The 20,440-nt window shown below is 31.6% G+C and overlaps 2 protein-coding genes and 1 pseudogene across 2 annotated transcripts; 1 reads left to right on the top strand and 2 right to left on the bottom strand.

The window, feature by feature from the left end:
- The first annotated feature begins 8,725 nt into the window (after positions 1–8,725).
- LOC139855403 (rho GTPase-activating protein 5-like) lies at positions 8,726–11,142 on the top strand. The gene is made up of 5 exons (XM_071844619.1): positions 8,726–9,165; positions 10,021–10,141; positions 10,240–10,359; positions 10,448–10,678; positions 10,775–11,142. Exons 1-5 carry the CDS (start codon positions 8,726–8,728, stop codon positions 11,123–11,125), a joined length of 1,263 nt encoding a protein of 420 aa, XP_071700720.1. The 3' UTR covers positions 11,126–11,142.
- A 1,109-nt stretch (positions 11,143–12,251) lies between these two features.
- On the bottom strand, positions 12,252–14,432 carry LOC139855868 (uncharacterized protein At2g27730, mitochondrial). The gene is made up of 3 exons (XM_071845110.1): positions 14,285–14,432; positions 13,303–13,341; positions 12,252–12,679 (listed from the first exon to the last, which is right to left on the bottom strand). Exons 1-3 carry the CDS (start codon positions 14,384–14,386, stop codon positions 12,473–12,475), a joined length of 348 nt encoding a protein of 115 aa, XP_071701211.1. The 5' UTR covers positions 14,387–14,432; the 3' UTR covers positions 12,252–12,472.
- Positions 14,433–18,218: 3,786 nt separating this feature from the next.
- On the bottom strand, positions 18,219–19,257 carry LOC139856084 (ribonuclease 1-like; annotated as a pseudogene).
- Between the last annotated feature and the right edge of the window lie 1,183 nt (positions 19,258–20,440).

Genomic DNA, 20,440 nt, shown 5'->3' with positions numbered 1-20,440 from the left:
TTATATGGTAATATATATAAATGTATAAATATTTAATATTTAATATATGATATCATATAAAATTTATAATTAAATGTAATTAAAAGTTAAAGATATATTTGTTATAATTGCTTTTATTATTAATATCAATATCTGTAGTATTATTATTAGTATATAAAAATGGAAATATGTAAATTGTTATATCTTAATTATAAATTGTATTATTATTATTAGACATTATTATTATGTTATCATTTACAAGTATTATTATTATTATTATTATAGTTATCCTTATTATTATTATTATTATTATTATGAAGAAATATAATTTATTATTATCATTAATAATATTATTATTATTATCATCATTATTATTAATTATCATTAAACTTATTTTTCTTTTAAACTTTCATTATTGTATCAGTATTTTTATTTCTCTTTATTATTATAATTAGTATTACTATTATTATCATTAATAATATTATTGTTATTAAGTTTATATTTATTATTATTATTGTCACATAATTAACATTATTATTGATTATTAATATTAATTGAATATAATTTATAAAAACAACAAAATTCGTACATATCTGTTAAACATAGCTATCTGATTTTTTTTTCTCTGATTGATTTCATTGTCTCTAAAATAGTTATACGTCCAAATCTACTTTAATTTTGTTATGTACTTTTATTCTATCTCCTTTGTTTGATTCTAATTTTTTTTATTTTATATATTCCTGATGGATTAAAACTGTCGACCCTAATTACTACATAATCGATCCTTTTTAGTTTTTGAGGGAATGCATTAGACTTCTTATTACCATTATCAAATACAGACACCTTTTAAAGATTACAATTTGAAAGAATTAATCAGAAAACCCAACAGAGTAGTCGACTACCCCTGTTCCTGCACTTTTCAGCCAAAACTCAATTTCGAATCATTTTTAAAAATCTAAAAGTGCAAACATGTTAGGAATCCTCTAGTAAAACTCTCTGAAAAGTCTCAAAACCTAATTCCTAATATCAAGTGAGAATTTGCGAGTCAAACTTATATTTCAAAAAAGTCAACCTTTTTGTTCTTGATTCAATTCGAATTTTCTGTAAAGATTTAGGTTCAATTGATGTTTGAGAAAGTTTATAGGAGCGATTTGAAAAATATTTCGTGTTGTAAACATGTGCTATAACGTCCTCAAATGCAAAAATCGAATTTTTTTCTTTTCTCTAAACAGCGACTGCAGTAGCAGTTCCTTTTTTTTTTTGTTATTTTTTTTTTTCGTTAATAATGGTCGTCTTTAATTATATTGAAGAATACAAATTATTATGGTTGTGTTTTGAGGGTCGATTCAGTGATGAGAGGAAGAAGAATATAAACAGACAGATACGGTTTAAATAAATTACGGACGAGCATAATATCAGAAAAACAGTCATAGCGGGATGGTTGAGTGTGTGTTCGGGTATACGAGAGGTCGCGGGTTCGATCCTTGGCGGGGGCATTTTCTCTTTAAACAGCTTATTTTTTTGAGGTAGTCTCATATTTTCTATTATCATTATTATTATTATTATTATTATTATTATTATTATTATTATTATTATTATCATTATTATTATTATTACTATTCTTATTAGTGTTATAATTACTTACCATTTATTATTATGATCACTATCATTATTGTTATTATTATGACTTATTATTATTGTTATTATTAATATCATAAATATTATTATTATTATAAGTATCAAAATGGTTATTATTATTATTATAATTATAATCATTAATCCAGTCTAAATTATTATCATTATTATTATTATTAGCATAAACATTATCAACTTCATTTTTATTAGTATTATTATTTTTGTATTAGTATTATTATTAATTATTATGGTTACGAACATATTAAAAACAACTATATTATGAGATTAGCAATAAAAGCTGTTAAGGAAAAACTTGGAAAACTGGTTATACATTATATGAATAACTGTACAATTATGAATATGATTATGAAATTAAGTTATAGAAACTGTAGTTCAAGGTTTGAAGTTCAACTCGAAATTTATGATAAAACTTATTAGTATTAATAATGTTATTACTATTATCATTTTATGGTTAAAATGAAGTATCATTATAATTAAAAATTTTCAAGGTTATTATATTTTTAGTAAGACTATCATTTTTTTTTTCAAAATTAGTAAAGTTATTATCTTTATTATTATTAAAATTAACACTACTATTGTTATTATTATTACTATCATTAGTATTATCATTCTTATCATTAATTAATAATACATATCATTATATCTTTATTATTAAAATGGTTATAAATAAGTCATATGTAAAATATATAAACTAATATATAAACATATATTTTATCATACATAAATCTTGATATAAATGTTTGTTATGATGAATGATAAATAATAGATATATAAGATATATAAATTAAATATAATAAATTTATCTAGATAATATATAATATAACAAGTGAACTACTAATATATATAAACATGCTCGATTACAATTAAGTATATTAATAAGTACACAAATGATATAGGTTCGTGAATCCGAGGCCAACCCTGCATTGTTCAGTTATTCAGTGTCGTCATATGTATTTTTACTTCAAAATACATTAGGTGAGTTATAGTCCCACTTTTAAAATCTAATATTTTGAGATGAGAATACATGCAGTTTTATAAATGTTTTACGAAATAGACACAAGTAAATGAAACTACATTATATGGGTGAATGATCGAAGCCGAATATGCCCCTTTTGCTTGGTAGCCTAAGAATTAGTAAACCGATCTACTAATTGACGCGAATCCTAAATATAGATCTATCGGGCCCAACAAGCCCCATCCAAAGTACCGGATGCTTTAGTACTTCGAAATTTATATCATGTCCGAAGGAGGATCCCGGAATGATGGGGATATTCTTATATGCATATTGTGAATGTCAGTTACCAGGTGTTCAATCCATATGAATGATATTTTGTCTCTATGCATGGGACGTATATTTATGAGAAATGAAAATCTTGTGGTCTATTAAAATGATGAAAATGATTATTTATGTTAAACTAATGAACTCACCAACCTTTTGGTTGACACTTGAAAGCATGTTTATTTTCAGGTACGAAAGAAATCTTCCGCTGTGCATTTGCTCATTTTAGGGATATTACTTGTAGTCATTCATGACATATTTCAAAAGACGTTGCATTCGAGTCGTCGAGTTCATCGAGATTATTACTAAGTCAATTATAGCTAGATATATTATGAAATGGTATGTATGCCTGTCAACATTCGATGTAATGAAAGTTTGTCTTTTAAAAACGAATGCAATGTTTGTAAAATGTATCATATAGAGGTCAAGTACCTCGCGATGTAATCAACTATTTGTGAATAGTTGTAATCGATATGGACTTCGTCCAGATGGATTAGGACGGGTCTCTACAGTTACCACGATTGTTATTATTGTTGTTAATTTGTCGAGCACCGTAGAAAACCTGAGAATCTGATGGTGTGGTGGGGGTGACTTAAAGTCCAAGAGTGGACAATTGTTGTTGTATGGCCAATAGTGGAGATTGTGGTAACAATGATTGGTGCAGTAAGTTTCCAGATCCAGTGTTGGCGGTAAAAGCTCGAGTAACAGAGGGAACAGATTCACGAGTTCTATAATCATGGTCAATAAGAAGAGCATGAAGTTCACTAAACTTAGTCTCAGAGTGATGTGTAACGATGTTAGACTTGAGACCATTGTACTCCTCTTTGAGACTAGAAACTACAAGCAAGGTGAGGGCTTTATCTTTCACGGTTGCACCAATAGCTGTAAGGGCATCTGCATACTCCTGTACACGATTGATATAAGCATCAGTGGTTTCATCTCCTTTCATCTTAATATTGAAAAGTTGTGTTTTCAATGCATATTCTCGAGAGGAAGTATTGGGTCCATAGGCTTTCTCTAGAGAAAGCCAAACATCACGAGAAGTTTCTCCATGTACATTTTGAAAAGAAGCTTCGAGAATTCGACGATATTATCAACATACGGACGTGCGCAACATTAGCAATCCATATTGGATAATTGTGATTATCATTTGAAGCTACATTAGGTTCAATTGATTTTAATTCTTTTGAAGGACAAGGGATTTGTCGTCCACATAACCGAACATATTATTTGTAACAAGGAATGGAGTAATCATTGTCTTCCAATAGCTATAATTAGTAGGTGAAAGAGTAAAATCAAACTTGTGTGAATTATGAGAGGTTTTCTCAGCGGTTGTAAATGCTCCAATCATAGCCATTTGAATTAATCTGCAAAAGTAAAGTAAAGTAAAGTAGATGCCTTTTATTTTTAATCTGGAAAAAAAATTAGGGTTCCGGCGACTGTAGTGGCGGCGGCTGGCGGAGCTACAGTAAATTACCGGTAAAAACGTAAATTGAAAAGGGGGTTTTGGTCGGAATTTAACAAGGATTCGAATTGTGGTGGCAATGAACAAAAACGCACAGGAAAAACTGCAAAAACCGAAGAAAAAGTCAAAATCCGGCGACTGACTGTGGCGGCGCGTGGAGACGCGTGGCTGCTGTGGCGGAGATGAAATTTTAGGGTTTTGTTCGGTTTATCGTTGCATTGTAGTGGTATAGGTGGTATTGTTTAATTTTGAGTGAAACGAAGTGGGTCTTAAAAAGATAAGACGTGGCAGTTGAAATTGTTGGATTTGCTTGCTGGAATTCGAGTCCCGAATTGTGTCGGGTTTTAACCTAACTTGATACCATATAATTCCAGGAAAATTGTATTGTATTATTGTATCTCAAACAATGGATTACATTAAATATATATAGGCTAATACAACTTGGAGCCTAAGTTAATACTAAACTCTAAAAATTATGTTTTCACTAATGATGATACTATTCGATGCACTCAAAACATATTGAATACTTCAATGCATGATTCATAACTAAGCTTAAATTGATGTGACTCGGTGAACAATCAATAAATGACTTAGAATTAATATCTTTTACATATTGTTCTTGAATGTGGTTAGAACAATGGCCCAGGAGAGTAGTACATGTGTACATACATTGAATATCTAATTTGGTAGTACATTATTTCAGTTCATCTTCTTTTTTAATACAGTACAAAACACACGAAACTCCTTGCACACACAAGATCCTACTTTCCTAAAACTTTGGCGATAAAGAAAAATGTGAAAATACCTTAAACAAAACGCTACCGGAATTTCATCCAGGGGTAAAGAAACAACGTTGTGATAGTTGAACATTGATCCACGATTATAGACATTTTTTTAGGACACTTGATTTTAAATATTGTGAATACGGATGTCAATTGATGTTCGATTCATCGAATATCTATCTGATCCGTTTCATTTAAGTGGATATGAATGATATATAAATGGATGATAAACGGTCATGGGTATGAATATGGATGATATAAAAACGTAGTGAATTGAATATGGATTTATCATCTAGGGATATATATTTATTAACACCTAAAATACATATATACATATAAATCTATACGGAGTACATATTTATTAAATTATATTCATATAAATTTACATTTACATATATATTATATTATATATTATAAACTATTAAAATGCTATGATATATACTGTAGTAAATTGTAAAGAAACGTACATATATATTTTGCACGTCATATTATTATACACAACATTAGTTAAAACATATATATCCTTATTCCTTATACATTATACATTATAAAGTATACAACTATTTTTTTTACATCAGTTTGAGATCACCAGAAGGACTTAACCACCCACACATTCATCTTCTGTAGTTGCATAAACTTTCCTCAACTACTGCCCTAGAGGAAATCCGGACCAATCCGAGGCATGGCCGGTAAAACCCCCTCCCCACTGCCCCCGCACTGAGCGAAAGGCGACCTGGACGGATATTTCAGGTCAGGGATAATATTGGGTGCAATGTTGCAGTCCAGCGGAGTTGAACTCCTGACCTCTCGCTAAGAGAGGCAGATCACTACCAGCTGAGCTACAATTCAATGTTATAAAGTATACAACTATTGAACGTAACGTTAGTTAAAACATTCATATTATGTTCAATTTACGATAGCGATTACACGTTTTTGTGTATACTCCCTCCGTCCCACTTAAAGTGTCCACATTTCTATTTTGGGACGTCCCATATCAAGTGTCCACTTTGTGTTTCAACTAATCAGAAGAGGTTATTCTGGAGAGAGAATATTTCTGATAGATGGAGAATGGAGTTAGTGGGATTTTCTAAAACTGTGTACAAAAAGTAAGTGTACACTTGTAATGGGACGGAGAGAGTATAATTTATTAAATTAAATTATATTAATATTGAATAAATATACTTTGATGAATCATTTCATAATATGAACATCTTAAAAAAGAAAGAAAAAAAATTAAACATTCAATGGATATCCGTTAACCTGCAACATCCACCGAATATGAATATGAATGGATGAATAATATTTAAATGAATATGAATTTAAAAAAATAAATGGAGTAATCGGGTAAAGATGCTTATTTAAAAGTGATGTAATGGATCATACGATTATACTTTTATCATTGGAATTAACATCTGCGTACAATATCTTCATAAATTATCACCAACTCATTTTAATATCTTTGAATGAAAAAAGACCAAGACTTACTTTTTAATAATTGAATGAAAAGAGTACCAACATTTAATTATCATACAAACCACCTTGATGTCCCAACATTTTCGGAGCCGATCTTAATAATTTTTGATGATATTTGAGTTCGTTGGGTGGTATCTCTATGGTTAGATGTGGTATGGTTAGATGTGGTGTAGATGACTTCGATTTATTTCGGTCTTTCGTTTCGATGTGTTTCGTTTCGATGTGTTAAGTTCTTTTTTGTATGTGTGAATATCCTTTGTTAGTTCGATGGTGATATGTTTCCTAGTCTAGGTGTTTAGTTTCTAGTTTGTTCTGTTTCTTGTGGTTAGGGTGTTCTCGCTTGTTTGTTAGTTTTTGCTTCCAATTACGTGTCGTGTTCTTCATTTTTGAATCTGACTCGATTTGTCTCGAAATAGAGCTCAATTTAATCTCGGAGGGGTTCCTATCGAGCAAAATATAAAAAATGAGTGACTATCTTTACACTACCATTCTTTGATCACACACCACTAAATATATTTTTAAAATTTTACAGTACAACAGGTTGAAACAGATTTAATGATGTATGGTTAAAATACATCTCATAAAAGATACGGAGTACTTATGATTGTTTGTACACTTTGTTATTTTGTTTGAATATTTTGAAACATTTACTTAGATCAAAACTAATAAAATGTCGATTCTTCATGATAATTGAGTATCGACATAAACGATAACTATAATCAGTTACCATGGGATTCCAGATCAATCCCCTAGTTTAGATATACATGATCTAAAAGTTCAAAGCAATTCTTTTAACAGCTAGTTAAGAGTCACTGACGAGGGTTCGCATTAGGATACCACTCACCCGATCATATCCAGGACACGTGTCGGGAGAAACCGCTTTGGAAAAAAAAAAAAAAAAAATTGAGGATCGAACTCTTGATCTTTCGCATTCACCGAATACTCCGATAACCAGGGTACCACTAAGACAATGCGCAAGTGGTAGTTCAAAGCCACTTATTTTGCCAAAATAATTATCTTCCTAGTTGAAATTTGGGATGTGCGATTTTGGTGTTGGACAAACCATCACACTTAGAAAAGAGAGTCGAATTTAGTGATCCGACAGTGGTAAGTGAAAGGGTCATCAATTAGCGGATAACTTTTTTTTTTGAATGGCGATTTTTTGGCATCAGTAGATCATTTATTTCAACGAACCTCATCATTTGCACGTATCACACACGTTCGGGCAGAAACCCAAACCCGATCGACGGTACCCGGGAACACATCCATTTGGTTCTGAGTAGAGGTCCGTGAACAAATCCGGTAAAACCTCCCTATAGTGTCAATATATACTACCATTATTGGTGTTCAATTGTTTTAAAGATAATCATGTCATCCTTAAGGATCGAACACATGACATCTACCTATCTCATGACACAAAGTACACGTGAAAAACCGTTGAGCTATGCCCGCAAGTTCAATTAACGGATAACTTAAAGATCTTTTTTGTAGAATAACATATAGATCTTCTCCAAAAGCTTACATCAACAAAAAGCTTACATCACTAAAACTAATTTGTTTCTTTTAGCGTCTTTTTACAGAGCGTTTTTTAATATCAATTTTGGCCGTTAAAAAAGAGAATGTATGTTCCAAAATTAAGTGATATTAAAAGAAACAACCTACAAGATTTGGAAACCATACTTCATATTTTTATGTGATTATTTATTATAATTAACAATACTAATTCTCTCACTCGCTCCCCACCAGCCCACTAACTCAGGGCAAGATCTTTCTCTCTTTCCTAAAAAAAGGAAAAATCAACTCTAGTATTTACGTCATCAAAACATAATTAATACCCAAATAAACAATAAAAATAAAAAGATCCAACTTCATGATACACACGTCCTCCCTAATTTTTCACTCAATTTTTACCCATTTCTCCATTGTCATAAAAATTTCATCTTTTTAACCCCCAAAACCTGCCTTCCACATTCCAATATCACCCACACCATTTTTTTATAATTTCTGAATCATAAACAAATATTATTCTACTCAAGAATCTTGCAAGATTCAAACTTTACAAAACCCCAATTTCTTGTTTTTTTTACAGCCATGACAGAAGTCCTACATTCACCCTCTTCTTCTTCATCATCATCATCTTCATCTTCTTTAGAAGCTCATGATCTCACATTGTATCATCCTCTGAATCAAAATTGTGAACAGGGGTTTTCTAGGGTTACAAGCTCTGAAGAAGAAAATGTTAATGTGAATGAACGAATAAATAACAATAGTAACAATAATAATAACCCATTATCTTTATTAGCACTTTTGTTAACTTTGTTTAGGAAATCATTCTGGGGTTCATCAAATAGTGAGGTTAATTCAAACAAGAACACGGTGGCAGAAGAAAGTTTGGATCTTTCTGGTATGGAGATAGGGTGGCCCACTGATGTGCGCCACGTGGCACATGTAACTTTTGATAGGTTTAATGGGTTTCTTGGTTTACCTGTTGAATTTGAACCTGAAGTCCTCAGGAGAGCCCCTAGTGCAAGGTACATTACATTTCTTGTCATGTATTTATTTTAATCTGATCATGCTTTTGTATAATTGCATATTATAAATTGAATTTGATGGGTATTTTTTCATACTAAAAGTTTGAAGATTTCATCTGATTATTTTTTATTTGTATATTTTTATGCTGTTGAACTGTATTTACATTCTGATATAGTTCTTGTTTGGACATAATCAAGATTATGATTCTTGATGTGATCATGTTTTTGTATGCATGTATATCAAATGTGATGGTTTTTTAATTGTTAAAATTTGGATGATTTCATATGATTATCATGATTTTCATATCATATGCTGTTAATTTCGTAAAACGTTAATAATCGCTGTTTAAATTTGTTTACATTTCAATAATTATTGTTTAGAAATATGATTATCTGATTTATAGATAATAATATATATATATTGTTTTTCATATTTATCTTGATTATGTGTATGGTTAGCAGTAACTTTAAACACCTGTCAACGAATCAGATTTATGTGCTTTTTAGATTATAGTTAAAATCTTCATTTGGACATGATCAAAGTTATGAAGACTATTGATTGTGAAACTCTGATTAAGTCCCTCATATCGAATGATGTTAAATTTGTTGTGACAGTTCTTGTTAATACGATTATAATCAAGCAAAATGTTTACCGTGTTATCGATCTTGATAATTTGTGGCTTGTTCTGATCTTTAAGGCCTAAGTCCTGAATTAATCAACTTATCTAACATACTTTTTATGAGAAGCTAAAACATAAATATTAAGAAATTTCAACACTTATCTATTCTATTTACTTATCATCTTGTTCAATTCATTGTTATTATCTCTAACAATTTGTTTGTTTCGATATGTAGTGCTACTGTGTTTGGTGTTTCGACTGAATCAATGCAGTTGTCATACGACTCTAGAGGAAACAGTGTTCCCGTTATACTCATTCTTATGCAAGAGCGTTTATATAGTCTAGGTGGCCTGCAGGTCTGTAAAATTCTTTTTATGCTTCAAACGACCTGTTTGCCCTGTTTCTTATTCAATATTTAAACCCACTTGACTGACCTTAAACGACACATTTGTAGGCTGAAGGTATTTTCAGAATCAACCCAGATAACAACCAAGAAGAGCATCTGAGAAACGAGCTGAACCATGGTGTGGTTCCTGATGGTATCGATGTGCACTGTTTGGCAGGTCTTATAAAGGTAAGTAACTAGTATTATCATTATCATTATTAAACTTGATTTTGTAAAAATAATATAATAATTAAAATTTAAATTTGATTGCATGCAGGCTTGGTTTCGAGAACTGCCAACTGGGGTGCTGGACCCGCTCGCACCTGAACAGGTCATGCAGTGTCAAACAGAAGATGACTGTTTTGCCCTTTGCCGCCTTCTGCCGCCAACCGAAACCGCCCTGCTCAACTGGGCTGTCAACTTGATGGCTGATGTCGTCCAACACGAACATCTCAACAAGATGAATTCACACAATATTGCAATGGTTTTCGCCCCAAATATGACACAGGTTTGTATATATGAGATTATGAACTGAACATAGTGCTTAGTTTGACACTTGTGAAGAAAAAAGTTGACTTTGACTTTGATTTTTGTGTGTGTGCAGATGGCGGATCCGTTAAATGCATTGATGTATGCGGTTCAAGTAATGAACTTTCTGAAATCGCTCATCGCGAAAACCCTTCGTGAACGTGAGGATCGTGTTGTGGAATCGTACCCACCCGTACCTCGAGAACCGTCGGATGAAAACGGTGATCAAGGGCCAAGATTGAATCCAAATCTGCAAGAAACACATGAAGAAGATGAAGAATCTGATGGGCCTGATTTCTGTGTATGGCCCGGTCAAACTCAGTCAAGTAATCAAGAAAAGGATCAAGCTTTAGTTGACATGAGCAAAGGGATGATCAATCTGAGGTCGATAAACGCACAAACTGAAAGGATCGAAGGATGGCGTTGAGTTGAATGAAAAGGTAAAGTGGATTGTTTTTGAGTTTATATGAAAATGTTCTAATGTTTTACTACTTTGTTTCTGCATAGGTTTCATTTTTTGATCATTTTCTTGTGAAGTTACTTACTACAAAACCAAGTAATAATGTTTGCATTTGGTTTTAATCTCTGTGAATTCGCTTGTTATTGAAGAAAATCTCATAAATTTAACTTGTGTTTGTACCACGGTTTATTCAATTTGATGTTAATCGTTGAAGAGTTGTAAACTTTATGAGTTTCGTGTTTGATGATCAATCAACAAGCCCAAAAGGCTGTTGAATGAACTTGATTGTTCTAAGTTGGTTCATAATGCAATTGATTCACTACTTTTCACCATTCTTTTTGTAACAAACTTGTATCGGCAGTAAATGGTGATAAAGCTTTTGAATATAAGATAGTTCAAGTAAAACAGCACAAGGTACCACATAAATTTGCAGTAGAAGTGATAAAGAACAGTCAATCAGTCATGGTCCACAACATGTGATATTAATAAGGAGAGATTAAATGACACATGCTTAGATAAATTAAAACACTTCACTGTGGCCCAATACTCTTCTACTTTCCAATTAACATCAACAACAGTCATGTTACAGTTTAATTTCTTTCTTCCGTTTAAAACAGTTATGGATGCACAAATATATGAAAAGAAAACCAATGTCTTAAGAGGCAAGAATAAATGCACATAAAAGTAACCAAATTAGTAGTGATTACACTAATGATGAATTGTAGGCAAGTTAAGACCATGTTGACCTTCTTTCTGTAGGCCGTAGGGCCACCAGCAAACCTTAGTTTTGTTTACTTGGAATGTGTTTGATAAAAATAAATGATCAAGTGATAAATAGTTCCGAATAAAGTTCATAAGAATAACAATAACAATAAACATTACCTTATTAACCTTTTGCGTGAATAAAAACAATATAGTTGTTTGATAAGTGTTTTTGATTTGAGTGTTTAATAATTAAAAGGGTATTTCAATGTTGAACCATTCATCAACATATGTAATTCAGAGATCGAAAACAAATGCATTTAATGGTTCAGCATTCAACCATTCATTTAAGAGGTAATCAAATAGTAATAGTCAGCACGGATGTTAACAATATGACGGCAAAGCAAGAATCACAAATTTCAGTCTTATAGTATGTTTGATTAAACGTTAGCAGCAACAACAACAATCCTGCCAAATTGTACATCCATCCAATCATATATGAATTGAATAACAGAACAAATGCTCTTATTTTTGTTTTTGAATCTTGAACCAAAAAAGATGATCATCTGAGGGACTTTAGAAGCCAAGTACCTAATTGTTAATAAATCTTGTTCAATCAAGAAGCTCTTCAGTCGTTTTGTCCTTGGATAAAAGGTACCATCCAAGAGCACTAAGACCAGTTACAGTCCCAGCTACAACTGCATAGTTCCTATGGATATCAGTTGATACTCCTTTTGTGGGACCCGGTGCACTTGCTTTTGCTTCACCTGCCGAACCACTCGTATTTGCTGCTGCTGGCGTTTCGGATGGTTTAGAGCCCTGAAAAGTCAACCACAATGGTCAAAGATGAATAGATGATGCATACATAGCCATTATTGTAACTTGTAACTCAAATGAACTTAAAACTTTTTAATCCCAGTTTGCATCACAAAAACACTTTTAAATCCCAGTTAACACCTCTTGGATTTGGTTGACATGAAACACCTCTTGTTAAGAGATTAACACAGTAGTAATTAAATAATTTTATGGAGAATATGATTATAAGAATTGATTTATTTCCATCATAAGATAAGTTCTAATAATTGATTTAGGATGTAGTATGCATTTTTCGATTATACTTCGAGAAATTATAGTCATTTGACCCGTTTCCATTTATATTCCTTTTTCACCCATTAAAAAGAAATCACAACCTATATCTAATAATTGATAAGCGGGTTGAAACTGTCACTCTCTAGTTGTAATGTCTAACGTAACACCAAGTCTAGATAAAGTGTTAACTTAATAGTTGAATGTTTTAATAATGACAATAAATGGGTCTTGGTGATTCAATATTAATATCACCGGTTCTTAAAAATGCAACATTGAGAACTCTCGGTCTATAAAGTTGCGTGAATATTTTTATAAGATGAAGTATATCAAAAGAGACAGAGACAAAGAGAAACCTTATGTGCAAGCTTCTCCAATTTCTCTTGCTCAATTTTCTGTAAAATCGAAGAGAATTAAAATTATAAAGGACCAAAAGAATATAATTTGAGAACCAAGGACATCATAAATTAACATCATGTCATCATAACTGTACAGATCAAGATAAAACTATAAAAAGTCTACTGATAGTTCAGAAGTTTGAATTCTTATTTGCAATTCTGATTTGAATGAAAAGTATTATCAACAGTAAGCCAGTAACAGAACGTGAAGATAAAGTCTTCGTGTAAAAGCCTTTTTTCCCAACTTGATTTCAAAAATGACCAACCACCTCAAACACTAAATTAAATAAAACAATGGATGACATACAAAATAATGTGTCTTAACAATTTACTTTACCCTAATTGTCCCTTATTAAAGTTCGAGTTTGAAATAATGGATGGAGCTCTTAGAATAATACAAAATTGTTTTCCACTCTCGCTTACTCAGTTGTAAATATACATTACCTACTTGCTTTAGAAGCAGGCATAACCAAATACTTTCTTGAGACAAAAAAAATTTAAAATCAAAATAAAAAACTTAGCATAGTCCAATAATAACCGCTTCAAAGAACAATTGAATGACTTAAAAAATGTTCTCTCAAACTTAAAATTGGTACTGCTATTTTAGTCTGCCTACATATGTCTATAACTAATCTTTGACGGATTAAGAGATAGATCGTGTGAAATATGTGAGTGCATACGTGTCACTAGCAATAGTGATTCTCGTTTAAAAAACTACTAAAAGCAGTAAAGGGTACCCAGCATCTTTACTTCTATATATAAACATCCATATTTATATGCCAACCAACTGAGTGTAAGAAACAAAATACTCAAAATTTATAATGCTAAAAGCAAGTATATAGTCAAACCAAGCTGATGCTAAGAATGCATAACTTGCGTATGAACAAGTTTCAGTCAACGCAAAATGACCATAAAAAATAGTAAGTTACTCAAGATTTACCTTGATGTAGATATTCTCTGCAGCCTTCTCCTCCTCACCAAGTACTTTGCCACTCGTTGAAAATCTACGAGATACGAATCTAACCGCCTGTTTTGTCGCCATTGTGAGATGTCTTCAATCGTTTTCACTTCAAAATTTGGAAATAAAATCATAACATGTTATACGTTCTGATGATAAACAGATAAAACTTCCTCAAACAAGATTGATTCAGTATGGCAGTACGCATCGATCAGAAAAGATATGCTTATATAACAATTTTAAATATTTGTAGAGTGTGCCACTCAAATTGTATGATAAATTTGCACGAATTCATGTCAATGTGATTAACAGTCTAACAAGTAATATGTGGTCATACATTGATACCAGATATTATTACTTTTCCGTCAAAAAACAACTTAATTGTATCTTGCCAATCATTATGTGGCAGTCAATATGTTAACTAGGTCACAAATGTGCACAATGTATGTATATTTGTACCTACAATTTTGCTTCTTAATAAATATTTTAAAAAATACACAGCATAAACAATGTATATATACCTAATTATCTATATATGTAAGTATTTATCTATTTGCATATAATGAAACATGAATCGTATTTAATAAGTGCATCAGGTATCAATATCAGATTAACTGGCTTGTGATTCGTAATCGAACTTTTGAGATTAAAATGTAGATTAGCATGATAGATGTCATCGATTTGAATTGATAACATGGACATGAATCAACATCAATTTTACAAATTCGCTGGAAATTAATAAGAAAACAATAAGAAAGCGCAGTTGAAAAAAATGAAAATACCCAAATTTGATGTAGAGAGAAGATTGTTTACCTGAGATAGATCGAGGAAAGGAAAGGGGGGTTTTGGGTTTTAAAATGGGGGACTTTGAGTAGTGAAGCTAATGTGATCTTTGTCATAATCATTCTAACACATAAATCATGGGCTTTTGGCCCAAATTTAATTATGACTTAGTGACGTTTTATTGTGTCAGACTACAAATAATTAACTATTAACTATAACCAAATTAACTAAGAGTGCATTTTGTTCGTGAGATTTTGTGGATTTTTTATTTCAAATCTCATGAAGTCTTAGAAAGTTTTAAAAGGGATTTGGATTTGAAATCTCAATAATATGATATTTCAAATCTTATGTTTGTCATTTTTCACGTTTATTATTACGGTTTACGTTTTATGTTTACGCTTTATTTTTTACGTTTGCGTGATATGTTTACGTTTTACGTTAGTGGTTTATTTTTTACGTTTACGTTTTACGTTGATGTTTTACGTTTACGTACTACGTTTAAGTTTACGTTTTACTTGTACATTTTACGTTTACGTTTTACGTGTTACGTTTACCTTTTAGACTTTCGTTACGCTTTACGTTTTATGTTTGCATCGCGTTTTACGTTTTATGTTTACGTTTATGCTTTACATGTTTACGTTACGTTTTACGTTTTACTTTTTACGTTACGTTCTACGTTTATGGTTTATAAGGGTGTTACATCCGTGTTACATCCGTCCCACATCGGTTAGAGAGGAGAACGAAGCATGCCTTATAAGGGTGTGGAGACCTTTTCTAGCATGACGCGTTTTGGGACCACAAACGCAGCAGATCCCGTGAGAACTCTGCAGTTAAGCGTGCTCAGGCGAGAGCACTACCAGGATGGGTGACCTCCTGGGAAAGTGCTCGTCGTGTTTGGTCGCCAAGAAAAATCCGTGAGCAACCTACGGGGGAGACAAGGGTACGTTATCATGCTACGGGGAACATGTTACCTGGAGTGTTACAGTTTACGTTTTATTTTTACATTTTAAATTAATGTTTTACAAATCCCGGGATTTCAAATCCCCGAACCAAACGCATGATAGGATTTCAAATCCTCGAACCAAACGTCACCTAAGGGTGTGTTTGGTTCGCGGAATTTTGAGGGATTTCTAATATTTGCATTTAAAATCCCATTCAATTATATGTTTGGTTGGAGTTTTTAGAAGGGATTTGGATTTTAAATTTCATGAACATGGGATTTCAAAATCCTTTGTATGGGTGAGGGATTTCAAATTCTATGTTCGTCATTTTTCACGTTTACTATTACGGGTTACGATTTACGCATTATGGTTTACGATTTCACGTTTACTATCACGTTTCTACTCATATTATTTATGTTGCAATTAATTGATAACACCGTTTATGAGGAAAAAAAAATATGTACTTGCATGAGAGATTATGTGGTGGGTGGTGGTGAGCGGTTGGTTGTCGTAGTGGTCGGTGATGGTAGTGGTTGGTGGTGGTGACATCATCATCAAATTAATGGTTGAAATTTGAAGTTTATGAAGTATTTAAATAATTAACATACAATCTTTTAACAAATGATGATGACATAATTCTTATTTTAATTTTGTAAATAATATTAATTTATTTATTTATTATTATTATTATTATTATTATTATATTATCATTATTATTATTATTATTATTATTATTACTCCGTATTATTTAATTTATTTTAATTAATTTAACTAAGTCAATTACTACAGTAACCTATAATAAAATAAAAACAACTAATTAAAGGATTTTTAAGTATAAAACAAACAAAGTGCATAAATGATAAATTGCGTTAAGCAAAAATATCTTGATTGGTCCCGCAACTTTGCACCATAAATCAAGATGGGACTTTAAGTTAAAATCAATCATAGTTGGCAAGGTTGTAAAAAACGCTATTCGGGGATTAATCGGTCGGGACATTTGAAGGATTAATCGGCAATTCGGAGATTAATTGGAGATTAATCGGGTATTGACCAATATTGACTTTTATAAATAAATATAATAAATATAAATATGTTAAAAATAACAGTTCCAAAAATGAATATTTTATTATAAAAAATTTTTTTTGGCCGAATTACTCCGTTTAATCCCGAATTAATCCCGTTTAATCGTGTTTGACCGAATTAATCGGCGTTGACCGTTTTTTATAGCGAATTACATTAAACTTAACGGAAGCGTTAAATTTCCGTTTAATCACTGATTAATCGCCGTTTAATCACTGATTAATCGCCGTTTAATCCCTTTTTTGCAACACTGATAGTTGGTCTCAAGTTTTAAACAATATAATGGTCCCAAAAATTAACAGCGAGTTCAAATAGTTAACATCGTACATGTGTTTTGCACATGATGGGTATTTTTACCTTTTTACTATTTTCTTTTCATTTAATTTATGTTATATATTATATATATCCCTCATCTTCATCTCACCTTCATCTTCATCCCAAATTAAAATCCTATCAAACCCAAATCCACAAATTAATTATGTCTGGTTTCGATGTAACTACAAAACATACTCGATTCTTTCTTTGAAAAATCATTCCATGTAAACTTACTCAACATGATGTGGCATTTAATGGTCAGATCTGACACATAAACAATTCTTATTAATCCCACTTCTTACTAACTAAACGAACTACGACGAGATTCCTGTAAAGGACGTCGGACAATGAAAAAACCAACAGAAAATCAGGTTAGTATGAGTTAAACTGACTCCTTTAATTTGTTCCCTGGCTCAATCCAAAGTGGGTTGTTGATATTGCTCTCATAACATTTAATTTGGGCTAAATTCATTTATTTAAATTGGACTGCTACAATAATGGGCCAGATTTGGGCTTTAAAAATTACCCAACACACACACACACACACACATATAAAGCCGCTTGAGTCCTAAAATCCTAATTAATCATTGATATATCACGAAATAATGAGAAATGAACCATTTGCAGAAAGTAATAAGCGGAAAATGTTCTCGTACTAATAACGGAAAATGTTCTCGTACTAATAAGTAATAACAACAGTGTGTGTAAAATATTACAAACATAAAAACAACTTAAAAGTAGTACAAAAAGTGAAAGAAATGAACATGTTTTAATAAAATTGAAGTAAAAATTGTGGTTTAGAACTTAGGAAACTTTATGGAGGAACCACAATTTCCTTTTGCAAAAATCGGACATTGAATTAAACACGAAGCCGAAGAGTTCACACACAAGTAGATTTGATACAATTGACTATTGCTCGATGAATCATTATTACACTCAATCCATGGAGTGTTACCACTCGCTTGTGTAATCGCGCTCTTTATGCTACTAAGATTATACTTTTGCCCATTTCGTTGAATTCCTGATCATCATACATATATTATATATTAATCATACTTCATTAGTTATCACAAGTATGTAACATTAAGTAGTTCATGCAATGAAAAAATATGTTTTACTAAAACTATAATTCGATTTATAAAATTTTAAATACCGGTTCTTTAAAGAGCTTGGAGGAGATTTATCTCAGTGTCGTTGCGAAATAATCATGTTGATTAAGTATGGATTCAGAGCAAGTCCCATGTTTTTCCCACTCATGACTCGAAAATTTTAGCCGTTGTTAGTTAGGCACGTTAGTGTTGGCCATTCGAACTTCATTTAGCTTGTAAGGTCTTCTATCTGAGATTTAATTGATCAGTTATATTAACTTTTAATGGATTAATCAAAGTTTTAAACTATTACAAAAAGAATAAATAAAATAATAAAAATATAACCTTTAATAAATCAAAAGGGTTGTCAGAGTCACGATTGTAAGGATATGAACCATCATTTATATTAGGCCAAAGTCTATGAATACCGAAATTGGATGTTGACTTTCTGGTACTCGGGTAGCAACAACCTTGTTTGAGTCACAATACGATCATGGCCACTAAAAACACACATATTTTAATCATATACTATGATCAAAAGGTCTTGTACTTTATGATGGTGTTGTGAATTGAATTAAAATTAAAATGAAATGAAATATCACCTCCCCATACACCACTCATGTGGTATTGGGTTTTGTTGTTGTTGAACAAAGTAGACGAAATAAAAATCTTGTGAAAAAGAGGGTACAAGTAGACAATGCGGTTTCAAGAACATTAACACAAGAACATTGTTGGATTGCATATCCATATATTGTAGTGTCTATGTGTGTGGATAAATCTATGTTTCATGTGTGTATTTATAGGGTGATATTTGTGTATGAAAAGGTTGGAACTCAAAATTGGAGAATTATGATGTTGTTTGTTTCATTTCCTTTAGTTGCGGTAGAGATTGAATTGAATGAATGGATGCGCTTGTTTTTGTTACTAGTTTGTTATACAAATAGATTGTGTTTTGGATAAATAATGTGCGAGTAATAATTAAAATAAATTATATACTTTCAATTCCTTTATTTTCCTTCTATTTCCATTTATTTCCGTTTGTTTTCTTTTTAAGAAATATTCACAAATAAAATATATCTTTTTAATTCAGTCTATTCCCTACCGTACAAAAAGGGCGTGAGGAGCACAATATGTCACAGAAGGTGTGATTTCCGGCTAAGGGTTTGAAAATAATACAACCTCCCTCAGCCAGATCTGAGAACTTTTTATTTATTTTTCGACTTAATAACATATGGTGGTACTTTCCGGCCACATCACACTTTATTGTGATTTCCGGCCAGAGCTTGAACCATTTGTTTCTTTTCGACGGCTGTACATTGTGGCCAACGATGTCGGTGGTTTGCGGTCGTGGCTAACAACTTTATGTAAAAATAAAATAAATAATCAACCCTGTATAATATAAATTGGATTAATAGAATTGTTTATTGTTTAGAAGATTGTTTGGCGGAATGGTTTATTTAGTGTATGGTTCAAACTCCGTCAACTATATACCAATCCATCATTTTGCAATGGTGTTTTTCGGTGGTAAGTGTTGCCGAAATTGACTTCTAGTGGTGGCTGGCCGTGATGGTTGTTGCTCGTGTTTGGTAGAACCAAGGCATTGAGAAGTTGTACTAAGTGCACTATAAGTAGTACCAACTAATACTTTAAAGGAAGTGTGGTAAAAATGTGCCTTAAAAAGTTGTTCCATGTGCTTTAAGATTTGTATTTTATTACCGTTCATAGAATTTTACCTTTTAGATAAAGATTAAACTATTATGTTCGATGTAGAGTAAGGCATATATAACTCATTTGTCGCATTTTTCTTTTCTGCTTTTGTTGATGAACTCTTCGGTTTCTTTTTCTGATTTCCCACCTCTGTCGCATTTTTCAGAGTCAGTTGGCAAAGCTTCTTCTTTTTCGTTTCAAACTCCTATTGAGTCTACTTTTAC

This window comes from Rutidosis leptorrhynchoides, chromosome 6, assembly GCF_046630445.1.
Source record: "Rutidosis leptorrhynchoides isolate AG116_Rl617_1_P2 chromosome 6, CSIRO_AGI_Rlap_v1, whole genome shotgun sequence".
NCBI classification, from domain to species: Eukaryota; Viridiplantae; Streptophyta; class Magnoliopsida; order Asterales; family Asteraceae; genus Rutidosis; species Rutidosis leptorrhynchoides.
The sequence above is the reverse complement of the archived record's forward strand: the minus strand, read 5'-3'. Positions and strand labels throughout refer to the sequence as shown.

Excerpts from the sequence above, each read along its gene's own strand:
- LOC139855403 (XM_071844619.1), top strand. The coding sequence starts at position 8,726 with ATGACAGAAGTCCTACATTCACCCTCTTCTTCTTCATCATCATCATCT. Across the intron at positions 9,166-10,020 it reads AGGAGAGCCCCTAGTGCAAG|TGCTACTGTGTTTGGTGTTT; the intron begins GTACATTACATT and ends TTCGATATGTAG. Across the intron at positions 10,360-10,447 it reads GTTTGGCAGGTCTTATAAAG|GCTTGGTTTCGAGAACTGCC; the intron begins GTAAGTAACTAG and ends GATTGCATGCAG.
- LOC139855868 (XM_071845110.1), bottom strand. The coding sequence starts at position 14,386 with ATGGCGACAAAACAGGCGGTTAGATTCGTATCTCGTAGATTTTCAACG. Across the intron at positions 13,342-14,284 it reads CAGAGAATATCTACATCAAG|AAAATTGAGCAAGAGAAATT; the intron begins GTAAATCTTGAG and ends TCGATTTTACAG. Across the intron at positions 12,680-13,302 it reads TGGAGAAGCTTGCACATAAG|GGCTCTAAACCATCCGAAAC; the intron begins GTTTCTCTTTGT and ends TTGACTTTTCAG.